This window comes from Plecotus auritus, assembly GCF_963455305.1.
Source record: "Plecotus auritus genome assembly, chromosome: 3".
NCBI lineage: Eukaryota > Metazoa > Chordata > Mammalia > Chiroptera > Vespertilionidae > Plecotus > Plecotus auritus.
In genome coordinates, this window is record NC_137772.1 from 34,435,190 (window position 1) to 34,457,077 (window position 21,888).

The 21,888-nt window shown below is 37.9% G+C and overlaps 1 protein-coding gene across 1 annotated transcript in view; it reads right to left on the minus strand.

The window, feature by feature from the left end:
- MYO16 (myosin XVI) overlaps positions 1–21,888 on the minus strand; it is a 435,293-nt gene that overhangs the window by 315,230 nt on the left and 98,175 nt on the right. Inside the window, exons 10-11 of the mRNA XM_080660342.1 lie at positions 17,375–17,525; positions 8,165–8,275 (exon numbers count right to left, since the gene is read on the minus strand). Coding sequence (XP_080516468.1) covers positions 8,165–8,275; positions 17,375–17,525 — 262 coding nt within the window. The remainder of the gene's footprint in view (positions 1–8,164; positions 8,276–17,374; positions 17,526–21,888) is intronic.

Consider the following 21,888-nt stretch of genomic DNA (forward strand, 5'->3'; position numbering starts at 1 on the left):
AAGATATAAATAGTGTTTGAACCATATAAATAGCACACTTAAAGTTAAAAATCACTCTACAATATGAAGAATAAGTAAAAAATACACTCTTAACATTTTGTCAATTGTTTTATGTTTATAAATAAAGAAATAGACAAGTGAAATTCAAATAAAATCAAGGCCGATATGTTTGTTCCACTGAACACACAAAAAAAAGGGTGAAATGATTAGATTCTGAGAACTAATCTTAAAATGGTTTTATGAGAACCAGAATGGATAAAAAAATATAAAATTAAAACACATAGCAAAATATAATGGAGGAAGTAAATGGGGTAGTAATGAGTTCTATGTTGCTACAGAATAATAATTAAATGCATAACTGAGTAGTTGATAAAACACAGAAAGCAAATGAAGATACCTTTAACTAAAAGGACAAGTAATGAGATACAAAGGCACATAAAACAGATGGAACAAATAGATACCAAATAATAAATGATAGATTTAACCCCAAATACATCAGTACTTGCATCAAATGTAAAGCTATAAATACTCTCAATTTTTTTTAAAAAATGGTTATAAACCTGATTAAAATACTATGTGCTACTCTAAAGAGAAACACTTTACATATAAAGGATAATAAAATTTAAAAGTTAAAGGATGAAGCAAAATATCCATTCAAACAATAACAGCAAAAAAGGTGGTTTAGCAACATTCACTTAATAGAAAAAAAAAAAAAAAAACAGTAAGGTAAGAACCAGTACCAGTGATAAAAAGGGACATTTCACAATGATAAAATAAAGCAATCAAGAAGATGTGCAAGCCAAAACCGGTTTGGCTCAGTGGATAGAGCATCAGCCTGCGGACTGAAGGGTCCCAGGTTCGATTCCGGTCAAGGGCATGTACCTTGGTTGCGGGCACATCCCCAGTGGGAGGTGTGCAGGAGGCAACTGATCGATGTTTCTCTCTCATCTATGTTTCTAGCTCTCTATCCCTCTCCCTTCCTCTCTGTAAAATATCAATAAAATATATTTTTTTAAAAAAAAGAAAAGATTAAGAAGATGTGCAAGTCTAAATTTCTATGAGATTGAAATGTAGGATAAAATATCTGAAGCAACAACAGCTGTTAGAAGAAAAGCATGAATTCACAATGATAGTGGGAAATTTTAACAGTTTTTTTCTTAGTAACTCATAAGTAAGCAGACAAAATTTTAAAATAAATAATCAGTAAGTTGACCAATTGAACAATGTTACCAGAAACTGCACAGACTAGTTTCATTACATTTAAAGGATTTGAGTCACACAGAATATATTCTCTGATCATGGTAAAATTAAGACAGAAATTAATAATGGATACCTAGAAAATCAGCAAACATCTGTAAGAGAAATACATAAAAACCTTTCCACAAAGAAAACTTTGACTTCTCTCTCTGGTGAATTCTTCCCAACACTGAAGTACAAAATAAACAATTCTTATACAAATGATTCCAGAAAATAACAGAAGAAAAACATTTCACTTTAAGAGGCCTGCATAAGCTTGGTATTAAAAATATAACTAGTAAATTGAAAGAAAAAATACAGGCTATTCTCTCTCATTAAAATACATGCAAAAATTCTTAGCAAAATATTGACAAACTGAATTGCAATAATGCATTCAAAAGGTAAGATTTCAACCAAATAGCCCTGACTGGTTTGGCTCAGTGGATAGAGCATCAGCCTGCGGACTGAGAGGTCCCGGGTTCGATTCCAGTCAAGGGCATGTACCTTGGTTGCAGGCACATGCCTGGTGGGAGGTGTGCAGGAGGCAGCTGATCGATGTTTCTCTCTCATTGATGTTTCTAACTTTCTATCCCTCTCCCTTCCTCTCTGTAAAAAATCAATAAAATATATTTTTTAAAAAAAAGATTTCAACCAAATAAACTTTATTTTAGTAATGTAATGTTGGCTTCACATTAGAAGATCAACTCATAATACTAAGAAGTAAAGAACAAAAGTCACATGATGGTCTCAATAAATGCTGGAAAAAAAACATTTAAATACATTTAATACCCACTTTTGATTTAAAACAATAACTATGAAAACTATTAATTCAATAGAACTTCCTTAATCAAATAAAAAGTAACTACACATGGCATTGCTACCACAAACAACATGCTGAATGATAAAATATCGAAACCTTTTTCTCCTGGATACAAAAATGAGACAGTTCTAGGTAAATGCCCCATAGAAATATTTATCTTTGTGTACCTCCAAAAAGAAAATAAGATAGTTTATAACAGTATTATTTACTAGAGGCCCAGTGCACGAATTCATGTACAGGTGGGGTCCCTTGGCCTGGCCGGTGATTGAGGCCTATCTGGGGGGACTGGCTAGCAGTGCGGAGGGGCTGCGGGAGGTTGACAGACCAGCCCCCCATCAGGACTGATGGGGGGCGATTGGGGGGTGGGGGAGGGGCCACAGGAGGTTGGCTATGGGAGCGCACTGACCATCAGGGGGAAGCTCCTGCATTGAGCATCTACCCCCTGGGGGTCAGTGTGCATCATAGCAACTGGTCGACTGGTCATAATGGTCACTTAGGATTTTACATCTATATATATAAAACCCTAATATGCAAATAGACTGAACAGCAGAACAACCGAACAACCGGTCTCTATGATGTATGCTGGCCACCAGGGGGCGTGTGCAGAACATGGCGGGCATTGGCAGCAAGCAGCAGAGCACAGAACATGGCAGACATCAGCCGTGGCGGGATGGTGGAGCAGGTGAGTAGAGGTGCCAGATCAATCAAGGCGGGGTGCCGGTCATTGTCATCAGGGCGAGCCTCTGGTGGTTACTCAAAATTCTTTGCTCCTGCGTGCCACAGTCCTGCCCGGTGCTCATACCTGCTGCCAGCCTCAGCCCCGTTCACACCTGCTGCCTGCGCCAGAGCCACCGCTCACACCCGCTGCCAGCGCCCAGCGCCGGCCCCAATCGCTTGGTGCTGTCAGTGGGTGCGAGCGGCGGCTGCCAGCCCCGATCACCCCTGAGGCCTTCTCCACCTCCCCCTGCTCCTGAGTGGGGATCAGGCAGCATCCATCACTGCGCAGGTCCCGCTCGCACCCACTGCCGGCGCCTGCCCCAATTGCTCTGTGCCATTAGCAGGTGCGAGCGAGGCCAGTGCCATAAGCATGTGGGAGCGGCAGCGGCAGGAGCAGGGCTGCCAGCAGACAGGGGACTGGGGGCCTGGAGGATGGGCCAAGACCCACCCCTGTGCCCACCACAGCCTCACAGCCCACAGTTCCTTTCAAGGTGCACAAATTCATGCACTGGGCCCCTAGTATATAGATAATAACCAAAAAGTGAAAATGACTCAAAGGTTCCTCAACTGTAGAGTCAATTAATAAATTAGGATATAATCACATAATAATTTATTGTATAGGAATAAAAGTGGATAAGTAGTGTTACAAGTAACAGTATAGATGAATACCAGAAACAAAATGATAAATAAAGGATGAAAAACACAAAAGAGAATATACTTGATGATTTCTTTTATGTAAAATTAAGAAAACAGACAAAACTATTTGATAGCCCAAAATGTCAGAAACTTTTGTAATAATTAGGGTGACTTGGGGAAAGGGCTTCTTATATTCCATTTCTTTATGAAGCTGCTGATCATATATGTGTATTCACCAAACAAAAATTCATGTAGCCATACACTAATAAGTTGTGCATTATTCCCATTATATGTTGTAATTCAATACAACATTTACTTAAAAGAAGGATTGGCCGAAATTTTATAGTCTAGCAAAAAAGAAAAGAAATAAAAGTGAAATAATTGAGCTGAAAGGAGACCTTATTCATTTAGTATCTCAAAATTACTCTTATTCCATAGAATAAAAATGAAACTAGAAAGTAGACTGAGGGATAATTGAGAAATCTGTTAAGGAAGATTAAAAAAATTTAAGATAAAACAAAAATAGAGTAACTCCAAATTGCATTTTCCTATTTAAGATAAAACTTGTTTATATTGGTCTAATTACTAAAGAAAATTGAGATTGTCTCTGATACTATATTTTTGATGAATAAAAAATAATTTATGAAAACGTGATCTGAATGTTAATGGTAGTCATAAAAATGACTTCATATAGGTTTATACCATAATCTGAAGAGGCCATTTTGATAAAATGGAACTTTTTAAATTTACTGCAGAGAAATAATTTTTAAAATTATAGAAATGTAAAGATTTCCTTTACCTTGTTTTTCTAATACATTACTTTTTTAGTAACTTACACATGTCAAGTGTTCAAAAGCATCTTTTAGACTGAATGGAATTACATGCAACTATATGGCAGACACTGCATAGCATAGCATATTGTAGTGAGACTTTAAATAACTAGGCTAGCTTGGAAAAAATGTGTCCATCCACATAATTTCAAATAACCTGGAAGTGAGGGAGACTTCAACTTCTGACAGCAGCTGGTAAACTTCCACCTCTTGAGATGCTCATAAAAAGAAGACCTGCTGCATCCAATTAGGTCACCTTGAAGGGAACAGTAAGTTATTAAGTGGCTGAGATGAGCCAGGCTCTATACTTGGCTAATGAAATGTTACAGAATTTATTTTTATTTTGTAAGGTTTATTTTCTTTATAAGTCTCAAGTTCCACTAGTGCGTTTGTAAAGAGAGTATCGTTTGCATACTTATCGGCCATCCATGAAGAGATTTGATTGCATCTTCTATTCTCTCTGTGACTGTTGAAAATAATTGTTTGGGAAATTCAATGCCTTTATTCTATGAATTTCCCAGCAAGCAGATGTCTCATCCTCTGCAATTCATTTTCTATTTGATGATGTGGAAACTTCCTACTGCTATAAACTGTATGGAAACTTCCCAATTTGATAACTAAATTAAATGCTATACACTTAGTTAAAAGATCAATTTACAGATTATTTTGAAAGATCATCCTATATAATAATCCTATATAATAAAGAGGTAATATGCAAATTGACCCTCACGCCCTCACACAAAATGGCCGCCCCCATGTGGTCAAAGATGGCTGCCACAAGATGGCCACTACAAGATGGCCAGCAGGGGAGGGTAGTTGTGGGTGATCAGGCCAGCAGGGGAGGGCAGTTAGGGGCAACCAGGCCAGCAGGAGAGGGCAGTTGGGGGGCACCAGGCCTGTAGGGGAGGGCAGTAGTGAGTAACCAGGGCTGCAGGGGAGGGCAGTTGGGGGGAACTGGGCCAGCAGGGGAGGCAGTTGGGGCAACCGGGCTGGCAGGGGAGGGCAGTTGGGGGCAACTGGGCCAGCAGGGGAGGGCAGTTGGGGGTTACCGGGTCAGCAGGGGAGCAGTTAGGCGTCAATCAGGCTGGCAGGAGAGTGGTTAGGGGGTGATCAGGCTGGCAGGCAGGCGAATGGTTGGGAGCCAGCAGTCCCGGATTGTGAGAGGGATGTCCGACTGCTGTTTGATGCCTGGACCTCAATCAGCAGTCAGACATCCCCCAAGGGGTCTCAGATTGGAGAGGGTGCAGGCTGGGCTGAGGGACACCTCCCCCCACCCAGTGCATGAATTTCATGCACTGGGCCTCTAGTCTTATATAACAAATCAGACTATAGCCCCCACCCTAAAAAAAAAAAAAAAAGAAAAAGGATGAAAATCCTTGTCAAGCAATTAATTGAGATGAAATATTTTATCTTGGCTCTGACAGGCCTGTGGCAGAAGTGGAAGTCATGCTCTGTGCATATTTTGAAGGTAGGGCTGATGATATTTGCATTAAAATCAGATATGGGATATGGAATAAAAACACACATTAATACTCTTACCAGCACTTTGGCCTGAAAGCTGGAAGAAAGGAGATGCCATTAATTGTGCTGCGAGCGGCTAGAGAAGGGACATGTTGGGAGGGTGTGTCAAGATCAGACTCTGGAATTTGAATATTTAAATTTTGAGACATCTATTAAACGAGTGCCTTTATATTTGTGGGGAAGAAACTCTTGTTTTTATTTTCAATTCATCATGGACCGATACTTTAGTAAAACATAATAAATATGAGTTCCTGGACAAATGAAATTGAAAAAGACAAAGACATAGAAAATACAAACCTTGATTCTTATTAAATTCAACAGATGGAAATTAAACCATCAAATTGCTATGAGCTTCTAAATGCTTACTCTCATTGAAGATTGCTAATAAAGGTCCATGTATCCAATGGTGCATAGGACACACTTATTACCATTAAGAGAATCACTTATTACCATTCAATCAATAATATTTAAATTGCTTGTTTATCCATGAGGGTGAATTCAAACCATAACAAAGAACACTCATCACAAAATTGTTCCTAGACAATTTAGCTCTTCAATATTTCAAGTACAGAGAATAAGAAACCCATGCCTCACACAGTGGCACAGCTGTTGCATGGGTTAGAAACCCATGCCTCACACAGTGGCAAATTTATATTAAATTTAAATTTATATTTGAACTTTAGCAAATCAGGGAATATTAATTCTGATTATCCAGACAGAGAATATCTATGGCAGGGGTGGACAAACTTTTTGACTCGAGGTCCACAGTGGGTTCTTAAACTGGACCGGAGGGCCGGAACAAAAGCATGGATGGAGTGTTTGTGTGAACTAATATAAATTCAAAATAAAGGAGCGGAGGGGAGAGCAAGAGAACTGGATAGAACAGCCGGATCCGGCCCGCGGGCCGTAGTTTGCCCACGGCTGATCTATGTTCTACTGCACGGAGGAATTAGAGCTATGACTCAGATAAACAGGTAAGAAGTATTTGTTATTTAAGATTAGAACATGCTTGTCCAAGCCTCTTTTTTTTAAATATATTTTTATTGATTTCAGAAAGGAAGGGAGAGGGAGAGATAGAAACATCAATGAAGAGAGAATCATTGATCGGCTGCTTCCTGCACTCCCCACACTGGGGATGGAGCCCTCAACCCAGGCATGTGCCCTTGACTAGAATCAAACCCAGGACCCTTCAGTCCACAGGCTGACACTCTATCCATTGAGCCAAACCAACAAGGGCAATAAAGACATTTTTTAAAAGAAATGCAACTATTGAGGTTTCAATGCATTCCTGAAGGTTTATAGAAAAAAAAGAAAAAAGAAAGAATTTGAGCAGTGGTCATCTTATATTACTAAGAAGCTAAAAACAAGAATCAACACAATGATGGGTAAGGAGAATAAAATGGAATAAAAATATTACACAAGTAACAGAGTAATAGCAGACCAATGTAATCGGTTTTCTCCACTTTATGCCAATGACTCAATTCCATTAATTTTAAATGAGGTATTTAATTCTAAGTGTATTTACAGTGGCAGGCACTTTATCCAAGCATTAAAATGCTGCATTGAATTTTCATAAGCTAATCAGCACCTGACAATTTATGACTTATAAGGGAATCACAGACTTCATATTTCCATGAAAATTACTTAATCAATTTCTCAGCAGACTAGAAAAAAAGGATGCTGTCAAAAAGAGATAGCAGACGTGTGTATAATCAGATTTCCCTATAGATATTCTGATTGAACTGCTCTGAGTTGAATATAACAAAATCAAGGAGAGAGAGAAAGAGATTAAGATATGAGATCACATGGCATCTAAATTATTACTAGTATTGGTAGAATTCACACATATAAAGCAAGAAAGAACCACAGCAAATAAATTATCCATGCTGTTTGTCATCTGAGCCATATATTTGTATCCTATTATCAAAGATCCCTGTATACATTATTTACTTTACAAAGATATTTCCTGATAATTTAGAGGAATAATAGCTTATCATTTCATGCAAATAGGGAGGCAGTTCTCCTTGCATAATGAACTTTTTGTCTTTAGTTTCCCTTTTCCAGATATAGAATGCTAAATTAAATAGATGAAACAAACAGCATTTTCAAAAGTGATTAGCAGATCTGATGGTTCTAGCAGCATCTTCCACAGCAAGCATTACAAGAAAGTTGTCTACCCTCAGGATATTAACTTTTAGTTAACAACTCTGAAATTTGGAATTTGCTGAATTTGCCTTAGAATTGCATCAGAAGAATCACCCTGAGCTTTGGAGAAATCCACTGTAAGCCATCAGCATGACCAGAAGCAACAATAAATCCATTACCTGTAATATTTGCAGCACTGAAGAGTAAAAATATGCAGCAAGACAAATGCAGTGCAAAAGGCAATTTCAAGGGCACTTACGTATATCTGATTGTTCCCAAAGCGCTTTTGAATTTCATAAAGCAGGCTGCCATCGTTGAGCTCACTGAGTGTTGCTAGGTCATCATTTGGAGCAGGAGGCATTAGCTTGACCTGGGAGAAAAAATAAGATCAATTCTAATTGCTTTGCAATCAACTTTCTTCACAGTTGGCTGTTCTATTTCAATTACATGTCAAAAGTTTAAAAACCACATGAGTTTGAAACGGTTATTAAAAGATGAAATGGCTCACTTATAAGAAACAAAAAAATTCAACAGTCATAGAAAAATACATTCAGATGGGAATTTCTGTTGTGTACCCATGATTGCATTCTCTCTCATTCTCTCTCTCTCTCTCTCTCTCTCTCGTCTCTCTCTCTCTCTCTCTCTCTCTCTCACACACACCACACACACACACACACATATCAAATGTCAGCTTACATCCTTCAAAGACATTAAGTCTATCAAAATCATTTCAGCAGGTTGATCCTTCCTAGTCCCTACTTACAATTTAGACAGCTCTAAACTGTGCTGAGTCCTTTGTGAGACAAGCAGCTGAAAAAAAGCTCACGTATTTGCAGTGTTTCCAAAGCTAAAGCAAAACTTCTCTCTCAAATTACTGTTGTTGGCATGGGAGCAATCTGCCTGGAATTTAGTTTCTGCATACATCTATGAGAAGGCCAGATTTTTTAAGTAAACTCTAGAATTTTGGCTTGTGATTTTTATTCTGCTCTACAATACTTTTAAGATTAAAGTAGCTTCGAGATTAAGATAATTCTGTCAAGGAAAAATGCTTTCCTACTCAATGTAATATAGAATAACAGTTTAAAAACTAGGCAAGATTAAAAATTAAAAAGATAAATTTGCATTATTTAATTAGATTAAAGTCTAGCTTTTATAAGTTAAAACTGGCCAATGTTTAACTTTATATACACAGGATACTCTCTGAAAAGCAAACATTAGATATAATGTGACAACTTTGGTCTTCTCATGTGAAACACTGAGGAACAAAAGAATAAGAATAATTTTATTAACATTCCTATGAGTTCATTGGTGCCCATAGCTAATATTTTTAAAGTATGTTTTTAGTAATTTGAGAAAGAGAGAGAAACATTGATCAGCTGCCTCCTGCACACCCCCTATTGAGAATTGAGCCTCAAACCAGGGCATGTGCTCCCACTGGAAATCGATCTGGTGACCTCTTGATGCATGGAATGATGCTCAACCAATTGAGCGACACTGGCAGAATGCCATAGTTAATTTGTAATAACAGTAAGTTTATTTTTATAATTAGCATTCATATTTATATTTGCATTTTATATTTGTATTATACATTTAACTACTGGATGTACCATCACTAAATAAGTCGATCCTAAATATTACTGTTCAGCTAAATGTTTTTAGAGTAAAAAATATTACACATTTTTAAAAGCTAAATTTAGGGCTCTTTCTCTGACATGAGTGGCTATTTTCAAAAACGTAATCTTTCCCATGAGTTCTTAAATTCAGATCATGGTTATCCAAGACTGCTAATCCTAATGCATTAATAATAGAAACTCAAATTCTCTACTGAGAATTTCACATACTCAGAAGAGTGGATTGTTATATCTTCCCGTTGGAAGGGTGTCATGGCAGCGAGCTCTCTTGCATTGGAAAGACAACCATTTGTATAAGTGGCAAACACAATATTCCAATGAGAACATGTTTATTTATTTAAAATTAATTTGTAAAAAATTCCAGACCTCAGAATGTCAGGAACAAGCCTCCTCCTCTCCCACAACATGTACACACTCAGCTAACACCTTGAGTTTATTTTCTGGTTTTTGTAGAATTTAAATAATAAGATGAAATGGCTCACTTATAAGAAACCAAAAAATTCAACAGACATAGAAAAATACATTCAGAATTAACCTACAAAGGACATATAACACAGTCTTACTAAAATTAGACATTTAACTTTAGGTTAGAAGCACAGCTTTGAGTCGTTGATAATGTCAGAAATATGGACTTACGTAGTTCAAGAACAGTATAAAAACTGGCACTTGTTGCTGAAAAAAGTCATCATGTCTCAGCTCTCCTAATACTTTCTGGGTTGTCAACATCAGTTCGGGGATTGTGTAATATGTTTTTTTAACTTTACATATTTAGTTCCACTTTGAAGAGTCACAGGCTCAAAGTGCTGCCGAGACTAATGGTTCTCAGAGAAGCATGAAAATCAAGCAGTGATAACTGCCTCTGCCTATCCCCTCAGTAGTTTTCCTTTCTGCTTTTTCATTAGTCATGCTAATTCAGGTCAAAATCTTACACACTGATCTGAGTACTGGAATACTGAAAAATTCAAGTTCATCTAAGCCTAAGACATCAATTATTTGTATTCATCTGGGTGAAAGATGTTTAAATCCCAGCGGTATAGCTTCCTGTGATATCTTTTTTTTTTTAACATTCTAAAAAAAAATTTTTAATTACATTTCACACTTAATATTATTTTGTATTGGTTTCAGGTGTACAGCATAGAGGTTAGACAATCATATACTTTACAAAGTGTTCCCATGAAATTTCCAGTACCCAATGGGCACCATACATAGTTGTTATTGACTATATTTCCTATGTTGTACCTTACATCCCCATGCCTATTTTTAACTACCGATCTATACTTCTTTTTTTTTTTAAATATATTTTATTGATATTTTACAGAGAGGAAGGGAGAGGGATAGAGAGCTAGAAACATCGATGAGAGAGAAACATCGATCAGCTGCCTCCTGCACACTCCCCACTGGGGATGTGCCCGCAACCACAGTACATGCCCTTGACCAGAATCGAACCTGGGACCCTTGAGTCCGCAGGCCGACGCTCTATCCACTGAGCCAAACCGGTTTCGGCCCGATCTATACTTCTTAATCGTTTCACCTCTTTCACCCAGTGCATATATACATACACAAAAAATTAATGCACAAATATATGCATAACATGAGGTAAGCCAAAAAATATGGCTGCAACAACTTTGAACAATGCAATGATAAAAGTCTCCCACAAGTTAACATACATATTTAACTACCAAAGAAATCATAAAAAGAAGAAAAATCAAGAGCAAGATTTGTTTTTCTTCAGAAGTAATAATTTACACTGAGATAATGCTCCTCTGATAACCACAACTTTAATGAGCTCAATGCAAATTTCTGCGTGCATATTTAGGAATAGCATGACTAGCACTAACAGAAGTTCCCCATTTGTTCTGACAAGCCTAGAGGAGCTATTGCAGACATCTCCCTGGTACTCTTGAGGGTTTTCATCTTCAGTGGCACAGCTGTTGCACGGGTTAGAGAATATACTAGGCTGACAATAAAAATGTGAAGACTCCCTTGTCTGTTTATAGTAATGAACTGTGACAAATACAGTATTACATTAGATCAAGGGAAGAATTCCTTCAATTTATCATACCAAGATACCAAAATGATTAGGAAGGAAGCTTTGATAATCAATCTTAAGCAAGGTTATCAAAGAGACACATTTTTTATAAAGATTTCAAAAGTGTTGTGGCAGCTGATAACAAGTAGAAAGAAAAAGAAAAACATGTCTGTGAATATTTTTATGCTATAGTTGTAAACTCAATAGTGTACACTACCAATGTCTGCCAAATATGTATTACCATATTCAAAAAATAGATGGGATAAATATGTAAAAAAGTTAACATCCTCTCTAGAATACACCATCTTGGTTCTTCTGAAGACATATAAACTAACCATTATATGTCTCTCCACATATATTTTCAAAAGCAGAGATCTAGAACTCAAAGTGGACAAAATTCAGGGTACACTTTCAGAAATGTTTCCAGATACAAAGGAAATGTAAATTGTAAGTATTTTAATTCCCTGATACCCTGTCTCCACTTGTCAACACTGCTCTGAGTGCTGTCAACTTTGCTGCGTTGTTTGGTTGCTGATAATTTTTCTTTGCAGGAAGTTAGTAGAACATACACAAGGAACTAGAAGGCCAATGGACAGAACAGATGGTCTGACAAATGGGATAAAGGCAACAAGATCATTGGAAGGCAGATTAGGAGGAAAGAACTGAGTGTACATGAATGCGTAGAAAAAAGAAAATCCTATCTAATAAAAGAGTAATATGCAAATTGACCATCACTCTGCTATACCCACAAGCCATGCCCACCAGCCAATCAGGAGCGAGTATGCAAATTAACCCCAACCAAGATGGCTGTGGCCATGGAGCGAGCAGAAGAGAGGCTTGGATTTCCCCAGCGATGGAGGAAGCCAAGCTTTCAACACACCCTGGCAGGCCCAGGCCTCCACACAAGGCTACAAAGTTTCAATTATAGAAGATAAATAAATCCCAACAAAAATGGCGGCAGCCACAGAGCTGGAGAGAGCAGGAGGCTAGGGTTGCCCCTGGTGATGGAGGTAGCCAAGCTTCTGCAGCCCTGGCCTGTCTTGGCCTCCGCTTAAGGCTACAAAGTTTCAATTATAGAAGATAAATAAATCCCAACAGAAATGGCTGTGGCCACAAAACAAGCAGGAGGCTTGGCTCCGCTCCAGGCTACAAAGTTTCAACTGTAGAAGATAAATAAACCCCAGATACCAGGGCCTCTGCTTGGGTCGCTGGGGGGCATGGCCGGCCTGCAAACCACTACAGGCCCCTCGTCCAGGCCACCCCGCACCCTAAGGGAACCCCCACCCTGATCTGGGACACCCTTCAGGGCAAACCAGCTGGCCCCCACCCATGCACCAGGCCTCTATCCTATCTAATAAAAGAGTAATATGCAGATTGACCATCACTCCAACACACAAGATGGCTGCCCCCACGTGGTCAAAGATGTTGCTCCCATGTGGACACAAGATGGCCACCACAAGATGGTCAGCAGGGGAGGGCAGTTGGGAGGGACCAGGCCTGCAGGGAAGAGCAGTTGGGGGGACCAGGTCTGCAGGGGAGGGCAGTTAGGGGTGACCAGGCCTTCAGAGGAGGGCAGTTAGGGGTGACCAGGCCTTCAGGGGAGGGCAGTTAGGGGCAAACAGGCTGGCAGGGGAGCAGTTAGGCATCAATCAGGCTGGCAAGGAGTGTTTAGGGGTTGATCAGGCTGGCAGGCAAAAGCAGTTAGGGGCAATCAGGAAGGCAGGCAGGTGAGCAGTTGGGAGCCAGCAGTCCTGGATTGTGAGAGGGATGTCCGACTTCCCGTTTAGGCCCAATCCCGGTGGATCGGGCAGTCGGACATCCCTTGAGGGGTCCCAGATTGGAGAGGGTGCAGGCTGGGCTGAGGGACACCCCCCCCCCCCCCCCCCGTGCACGAATTTTGTGCACCGGGCCTCTAGTAATGATAATAAAAAAGAAAAAAAAAAGAAAAAAAACCTAACTGACTAGGATGGTCATGACAGGGAAAAGGGCATTAATCTGACAAAACACTTTGTACTGAGTCTCCCAAGGCTGAAGCCCATTACGAAGCATGGACATCATTTAAACTGCTTTTCCCTTGCCTTTGTTTTTCTGTTAGATGTTTCATATGAAATGTGGTAGGTCCTTACACTCACTGTGCCTTGTTTGGCTAAGGATTTGTATTTTGTGACTGTGGATGTTGGTGTATCTGTGGACTCTAGAAAGAGAATTCTCTCCAGTCTTTGAAACCCCTATCCTGTCCATGCAGTACGGAATGCAAACTTTCTCTCCTGCTCATAGAAGTAAGCAGCGTGCCAGAGGAGAGGAGCCAGAAGCGGAGTGTCCTCGGAAGAGCACTGGCAGCAGAGTAAAAGAAACAGGTGATTCTAGGTCATTTGCTTCAGCTTCTTGAGTTTAGGTTTGGTCACTTTAAATTCAGTTTGAAAATTGAGTATAAGTATTAAGTATAATAACTTGCTCACAGTGGTATTTTGAAGATTAAAATAATGCAAGTGAAAGCATTTTTCAGCGTTGAAATGTTAACCAATATACAGTATTATTTTGTATTATTATATTCTAAAATAACTTACATTTACATTGAAAATAAAACCTGGTTGATATGTTGACTTGATTTACATAAATCAAGAGCAGATAAGTAAGTGAACAGAGGACTCAATCACTCTAGCAAAACCTAATAGATAGTCTATGCAAATAATAACAATAAAATAATGAATACATCTTGCTGAGTTTTTATTTTACTCTTGGCAAAATGCTGTCACCTTACAGCCTTAATCTTTTGTCATCTTTCTAGCAGCCATATAAGGTCAATGTTATGTACCCATTTCACAGACGGGGCTTAGTGAGGTTAAAGAATTTCCATAGTTGAGAGTTCCAGTAGCAGCCCTAAACCTGAACAAATCTGTATGACTCCATCACCTCTCTCTTTTCTCCCAGGAAAACATGCCTTCACTAAATAGAATAAAAAATTGACCTAATTTGAAGCTTTAACTATTCTCAAAGGAAAGATGAGAGAAAAGACAGTAGGAAGGTAGGAAACTAGAAAGAGTATAGAAGAGGGCAGGGCATGAGAGAGGAAGGGAAAACAAAACAAAATTGAAAAAGAAGGGAAAATGTCTTACAAGTTTTTAAGCAACTTTAGAAAAATTCTACATTCTCACAGATATTATAATAGTAATTGTTAATGTTGGTGATTATCAGAACCATAAAAAGTTTAAATCAGCCCAGCCGGCATGGCTCAGTGATTGAGTGTTGACCTATGAACCAGATCACAGTTTGATTCCCACTCAGGGCACATACCCGGGTTGCAGGCTCAATTCCCAGTGCTGGGTGTACAGGAGGCAGCCTATCATTGATTCTCTCTGATCACTGATTTTTCTATCTCTCTCTCTCCCTTTCCTTCCTCTCTAAAGTCAATAAAAATATATATTTTAAAAATTTAAACCAAGCCTTAACTAATCATTTATACAATTACCATTTGACATGACCTACATTTTATAAAATCTTGGAAGGAGAGATGCTGAAGCCTTTGTCTCAATTCATTTTTTTTCTACATTATATATTTCTCTTTAAAGTGTTAATCAGAATGTTACTGCTTTAACAAGTCTTTCCTAAAGCCCTCTTATGGAATATAAATGTATGATCCAGGCAGGATTCTTCCTCTGTTCTTCCTCTGGAGAGAATCACTGATGCACCTCATGGCAAGAATGTATGACAGCATAATGCCCACAGTGGAAGACATGGGTGAATATTAATATACAAACCTAAAACCGGAATAAGCTATTCCCTCTTTAGTACCAAATAAAAGAATATGGTTACAACCACTTTTCATGTCTAGGATACAATTACAAAGAGCTTATATTAAAAAAGGAAAAGTCATTCTACTTATTAAGTATAAAAGAATTATATGTGACATATGTCTTCTCATTTTTTTAAGACCTTCTTTTTTTAGAGCAGTTTTAGATCCACCGCAAAATTGAGAGGAAAGTATAGATATTTCCCATATACCCCTGGCCCGACACACACATAGTCTGCACAGTTATCAACATCCCCACTGAGTGGTACATTTGTTACTATAGATAAAACAAATGATACACCATAATCACCCAATATCCATAGCTTATATCAGCGTTCACTCTGAGTGTTGCATATTCTGTGGGTTTTCAAAAATGTGTAATGACATGTACCCACCACTATAGTATCGTAGGCAGTAGTTTCTCTGCCCTAAAAACCCTCTGTGCTCCTCCTAGTCATTCCTCCTCCACACAACTGCCAGCAACCACTGACCATTTTACTGTCTCCATAGTTCTGTCTTCTCTAGAATGTCAAGTAGTGGAATCAGAATATATGCAGCCTTTTCAAAGTAAATGTTTTCACTTAGTTATATGTACCTAAAGTTACAGGAAGCTCGTAAGGTTAAGAAACAACTTGGCCTTAAATTTTCCTAACGTTCAATTTGCCTACTGCCATGGACTGAATTGTGTTCCCCACAATTCATATGTTGAGGCTCTTGCTGCCAATGTGACTGTATGTGGAGACAGGGTTTTAGGAGATAATAAAAGTTAAATGAGGGTATGGGTTAGGTGGAACCCTGATCCCACAGGGTTAGTATCGTTATAAGAGATGCCAGAGAGTTTGTTCTCTCTCTCTCTCCATCTCTACCATCTGAGGACACAGTGATAAAGCAGCCATCTGCAATCCAGGAAGAGGGCTTTCACCAAAAACAAGCCCAGCCAGCACCTGGATTTTGTATTTCCAGTCTCCGGAATGTTGAAAAATACATTTCTGCTGTTGAAGCCACCCAGTTTGTGGTTTTATGTTATGGTAGCTTGAGCAGATGAATATGCCTAATAAAATTCAAAAGTATTTCAAATGTCTTGTGGTTTCAGTTATTTTAAAATAGAAATTAATGAGATGAAGAAAATTTGAAAAGTCTTTGGAAAACATAGTTAAAATACCTTTAAAATATTCGTAGATACATTGAAACAAGACATTTCAAGGATTATTCTACCATTTATAAAACACAACACATATATAAATCATTTATTTCTATGAAAATGATAACATAAAATACATTAAATTCTGTAACTCCAAGCTTATCAAAATGATCCCACATAACTTGGGCACTGTAATATGCACATATGCACATAGATACATACACAATACAACATCACAGTTACTTTTAAGAATAAATGATTCTGATTGGTTTGTCTTCCTTCTTGTGGAAAATATTTGGCTATTTGAAGGAAATAATTATTAAAATGATGACCAATGAAAGAACTAGAAATATTCAGGAATTAATATATTGGCTGAGCTTACAATCCTGATAAATAAGTCCAAACTGTAAATTCAAGTCCTAGCTGGTTTTTCTCAGTGGTTAGAGCATTAGCCCATGGACTAAAGGGTGACATGTTTGATTCCCAGTCAAGGGCACGTACCTCAATTTCAGGCTCAATCCCCAGCCCCAAAGCGTGTGCGGGAGGCAACCAATCGATGTGTCTCTCTCACATCCATGCTTCTCTGTCTCTGTCTCTCTCCCTCCCTTCCACTCTCTCTAAAAAAAAAAATCAATGAAAAGGAAAAAATATCCTCTGATGAGAATTAATTTTTTAAAAAGACAGTAAATTCAAATCTTTCTCAAACACAATAGCAGTATGTTTGTTAATGGACAGTAAAACACAATAACATTTCATAAATAAAAATTTTAAAATACTAACCTACGCTTTCATTAAAGTTTCTTTGAATGGAAATCAGTGGGTATTTGTTTGGGGACATAACAGGACACAATGCTAGCAGACGCACATGGGGTAATTACCTGCTCAGGCTTGGTGGGGCCAGTCACAGTGGCGCTTTCAGGAGAGCGGTCCGGAGACTGTTTCTTGCATAGGCCTTTTGTTGCATCTTTGAACATAATGTCTTTTTCCAACAAACTGTCTTGCTTGGCAATTGGCCACACCAGGGGACTGCTACAGGAAATAATCAATACTAGAATTAGTCTTCTTCCAACATGGCTATATAAATCAGAAATTACCACGACAGGACATCTCAATTATAGATAGTTGTTTTATTCAAGGAGGAAACAGTTTCTCAATACTGTAGGAAAAAAAAAACACAATGGGAAATCTGTAAGCCTTTCTGTTAGCTCTGAAGTTCATTCAATTTCACATTGAAAAGAAAAATATATTCAACTTGAGAAGAATGTATTTACAAATGTATGTATGACTAATAGATAAATCAATAAGCAATTTAAAAGCTAAGGTTGACACACCTGACTAAACTAGGAAGGATATTTAAATGTGAAACTGAATAAACAAGTAAAGCCAAAACTATACAATTAATTAAAATGCTGTACATATAAGATTTAAAATATGTTATAGCATAGTGGGCGATAGAGTTTGCAACTAAATAACAATAGGGTACTAAGAGAGAAGTGATGTACATAAGATTGAAATATTAACAAAATAATGTTTTATTATTTCTATACAGCTCAATCTAGCCGAAAAATAAAGCAAAGGCTGCTTCATGGTTTTGTTATGCTATAGACTGCATTGCCCACAGAAATGCTGTAATGTTCATAGAAAATAAACACATCTAAAAGTTGAATTTTCATTGTAACATTTTAATATTTAGATTTTAAAATATATTTTCCTGTTATCATACAATCAGAAATACATACATAGTTAATCAGGTGCTATATATGTAAACCTAATTATTTCACGTAGTCTACACTAGGAGTTGCAATTCTAATTGAAGCACAATGCACTTATTTTGGCTTTTTAAAAAATTCAAGTTTTTTGAGTTATATTTACATATAGTAAAACTCACACATTGTAAGGTTACAATTCAATACATTTTGAATTGTATATATACATTTAATGGTGTGACCAACATAATCAGCAATACTTAGAATTTCTATCACTCCCCTTTGTGTCTCTTTGTGATCACCCTTCAGAGTCAATTATCCTCCTTTGCCTCCTGGCCCTTGCAACCACTGATACTTTTGCCTTTTCCAAAAATGTCATAGGAAAGGGGACAGAGTATGTAGACTTTTGTGTATGGCTACATTTAACTAACAATGTTTTTGAGACTCATGTTGCTGCATATAGCCACAGTTTTGTTTTTTATTGAGGAGTAGTATTCTACTGCAGGATATATAACACTTTGGCTAACCATTCACCAAAGATTTGGGTTGTGTCCAGTTTTTGTCAATTGTGAGTGGAGCTTCTATACATATCCATATACAGGTGTGTGCGCAGACATATGCTTTCATTTACCTTTGCTAAATATCCAGGAAAAAGACACACCGTTTCCCAAGTGGCTGTACCATTTGGCACTTCCCAGCAATATGTTGGAGTTTCACTTGCTTCACATCGTTGACAATACTCTTTTTTCTTATTGAATTTATTGAAATGGCATTGGATAATAAAATTGGATAGATTTCAGATATACAATTACCAATACTTTTAAAAAATCCATTCTAGTAAGTGTGTTAGTGGCTTCTCACTGTGGTTTTACTTTGCATTTCAATGTGCTTATTTGACATAAGTATGTCTTCTTTGGTAAAGTGCATGTTCAAGTCTTTTGACTATTTTTCACTGGTTCTTTGTTGTCAGGTTCTTGAGTTTATGTATTTGGATTCAAGTCCCTTATCATATACATACTTGGCAAATATTTTCTCCCAGGCTGTGTCCTGTCTTCATTTTTATAAAATATTTTGTTATTGATTTCAGAGAGGAAAGGAGAGAGATAGAAACATCAATGATGAGAGAGAATCAGTGATTGCCTGCCTCCTGCATGTCACCCACTGGGGACTGAGCCTACAACCCAGGCATGTGCCCTGACCGGGACTCAAACCGTGACCTCCTGGTTTACAGGTAGAAGCTCAGCCACTGAGTACACTGGCTGGGCTGTCTTCATTTTTTAACAGTATGTTTCAAAGAATTTTTTTTTCTCTTATGATTTGTACTTCTTATATCTTATTTAAGATTTCTATTCTGAACCCAAGATGAACATGGTTTTCTTCCAGAAAGTGTAGATTTTTATGTTTTACATTTAGGTCTATTATTCATTACAAGTGACTTTTTGTATATGGTGCTATATATGAGTTGTGGTTCAATTTTTTTCATGTAGCTGTCCCAATGTTCCAGCATCATTTCTGAAAAGAACATCTTTCCCCAACCAATTACCTGAACATGTTTGTTAGAAATCAATTGTTTTGATTAATGAACCTTCAGAGTAATGCTTAAAACCAGGTAATGTGAGTTTCCAACTTTTCCTTTATAAAAATTATTTTGAATATTTTTGGTTATTAGCATTCTTACATAAATTTAGATTCTATATGTCAGTTTTTATAAACATGCCTGTTGGGATTTTGATTAGCATTGCATTAATTTGGTAAAACAATTTGGGGAAAATTTACGTTAACAATGTTAAATTTTGTCATTCCTAAGCACGTGTATATTTCTCCATTTATGCTGATCTTCATTAATTTCTATCACCAATATTTTATGGTTTTATGGCATTAAAATCTTACAAGTAATTTGTCACATTTATTCTGATGTATTCCATGTTTTGATGCCATTGTAAATGTATTTTTAAATTTCAGTTTCCAGTTGCTGATTGTTAGTATATAGAAATATAAACAGTTTTGTATCTTAACCTTGATAGGGAGGAAGAGAGGAATTTGAAGGGCTTCTTTCAGTAATCACAATGTCTCACTGTTTTGCAGCCCATCTCTATGCTCTGTTGTCCAACTCTACTGTAATCTAGGAATGCATGAGTAAAGTCAGACTCATAAATGGCCACATTAGAGCCAGGTCCAGAGGAAAAGCAGAGATAGCTAAAGAATACATTTACAGAAATGTGAAGTAAGTTTTATTTCCTTTAATCTCTGCATGCTGATGCTTTAAAGTATTTCAGTCAATGAAGATATTTTCCAGTAGGTATGGGGGACATATATTAAAAAGAGGCAGCATGATGGTCTAGTATGGCTGCAACAAGCATACGTTTTTGAGTCAGAAATTCTACACAGTTCGATGTCTGGCTCTGCCACCTTGGGCAAGTTATAAAAGCATTCCATAAAACCAATCCATAAAAAAGGCTTGTAGTGAGGGATTGCTAACATAAAACACATAAGGGGCTAAGCACAATGACTATGGTAATAGCAGGCAATAAAGTTACCTGCTATTTGTATATGTCCAGAACTGTGACGTTTCTGGGATTTTACTCTACTTAGAAGCTCTGACAGGTTAGCTTGCTACTCTCTCATGGGTGGGTGTAGAAGACAAGAGATCCCTGGATCAAAGACAGAAAACTTTATTACTCACAGCGAACACAGTATCCGGAGCTTCATGTTTGCCCAAATTCTCCTTGCCCCTATCCCATAAAGGGTAGGAGTGTGCAACACCAGTGCACTTAAATGGATGCTTATGCAAGCAGGGTGTTGTGTAATAGGAGAGAAACCTAGCAAAGAGTAAAGTGCTTTTTTAAAAAAATATACTTTTATTGATTTCAGAGAGGAAGAGAGAGGGAGAGAGAGATAGAAAGAAATATCAATGATGAGAGAGAATCATCGATCAGTTGCCCCCTGCATGCCCCACACTTGGATCAAGCCTGCAACCCAGGCATGTGGCCTGACCAGGAATCAAAGCTTAACCTCCTGGTTCATAGGTGGATGCTCAACCACTGAGCCATGCCAGCCAGGCTCAAGTAGTTTTTGAGCAAACAGCAAACATTGTACCAAGCAGCAGACGAGCCAGTGCCCTCCTCTGGGGGTGAGTGCTATGGTAGTCTGTGAACTACTTAGTCACCTGTAGGACTATGTACCTTGCAGTCTAACAAACTGAGCAAGGATGTGGAGAGTGCCCAGGGCACAGATCCCTCCCAGGAGTAAGCTTATTAATTTTAAAAATTCACTATAAAAAGAGAATGTTATAATGCTTATAAAAATTTCATATCCAAATCTTTTTTAATCTAGTGATAAAATATCCTAACTCCCAAAGAAGCCTTATTTCTTCCATGAGCAACTTTGGAACAATGCCTGTCTCCTCAAACTTGTATTCATCATTTTTTAGGGCTCCCAAGAGTGTGCCCTATGCTTCTTTGACATGAGAGCCTTTCAGATATTTGAACTCAGTTGTGGGTTTCCCTAAATTTCCCATAATTTAAGTGAGCCACTGCAAAACATTTAAATAATTATGTGGTATTTAATGTGCGATAGTCTATATTCACTCTTTATTTGAAAACAACATGATAAAGTGGGCACTGTTTTTATATCTATTCATAGATGAGTAAACTGAGGGCCACCTAGAAGAACTTGGTCTGGACACA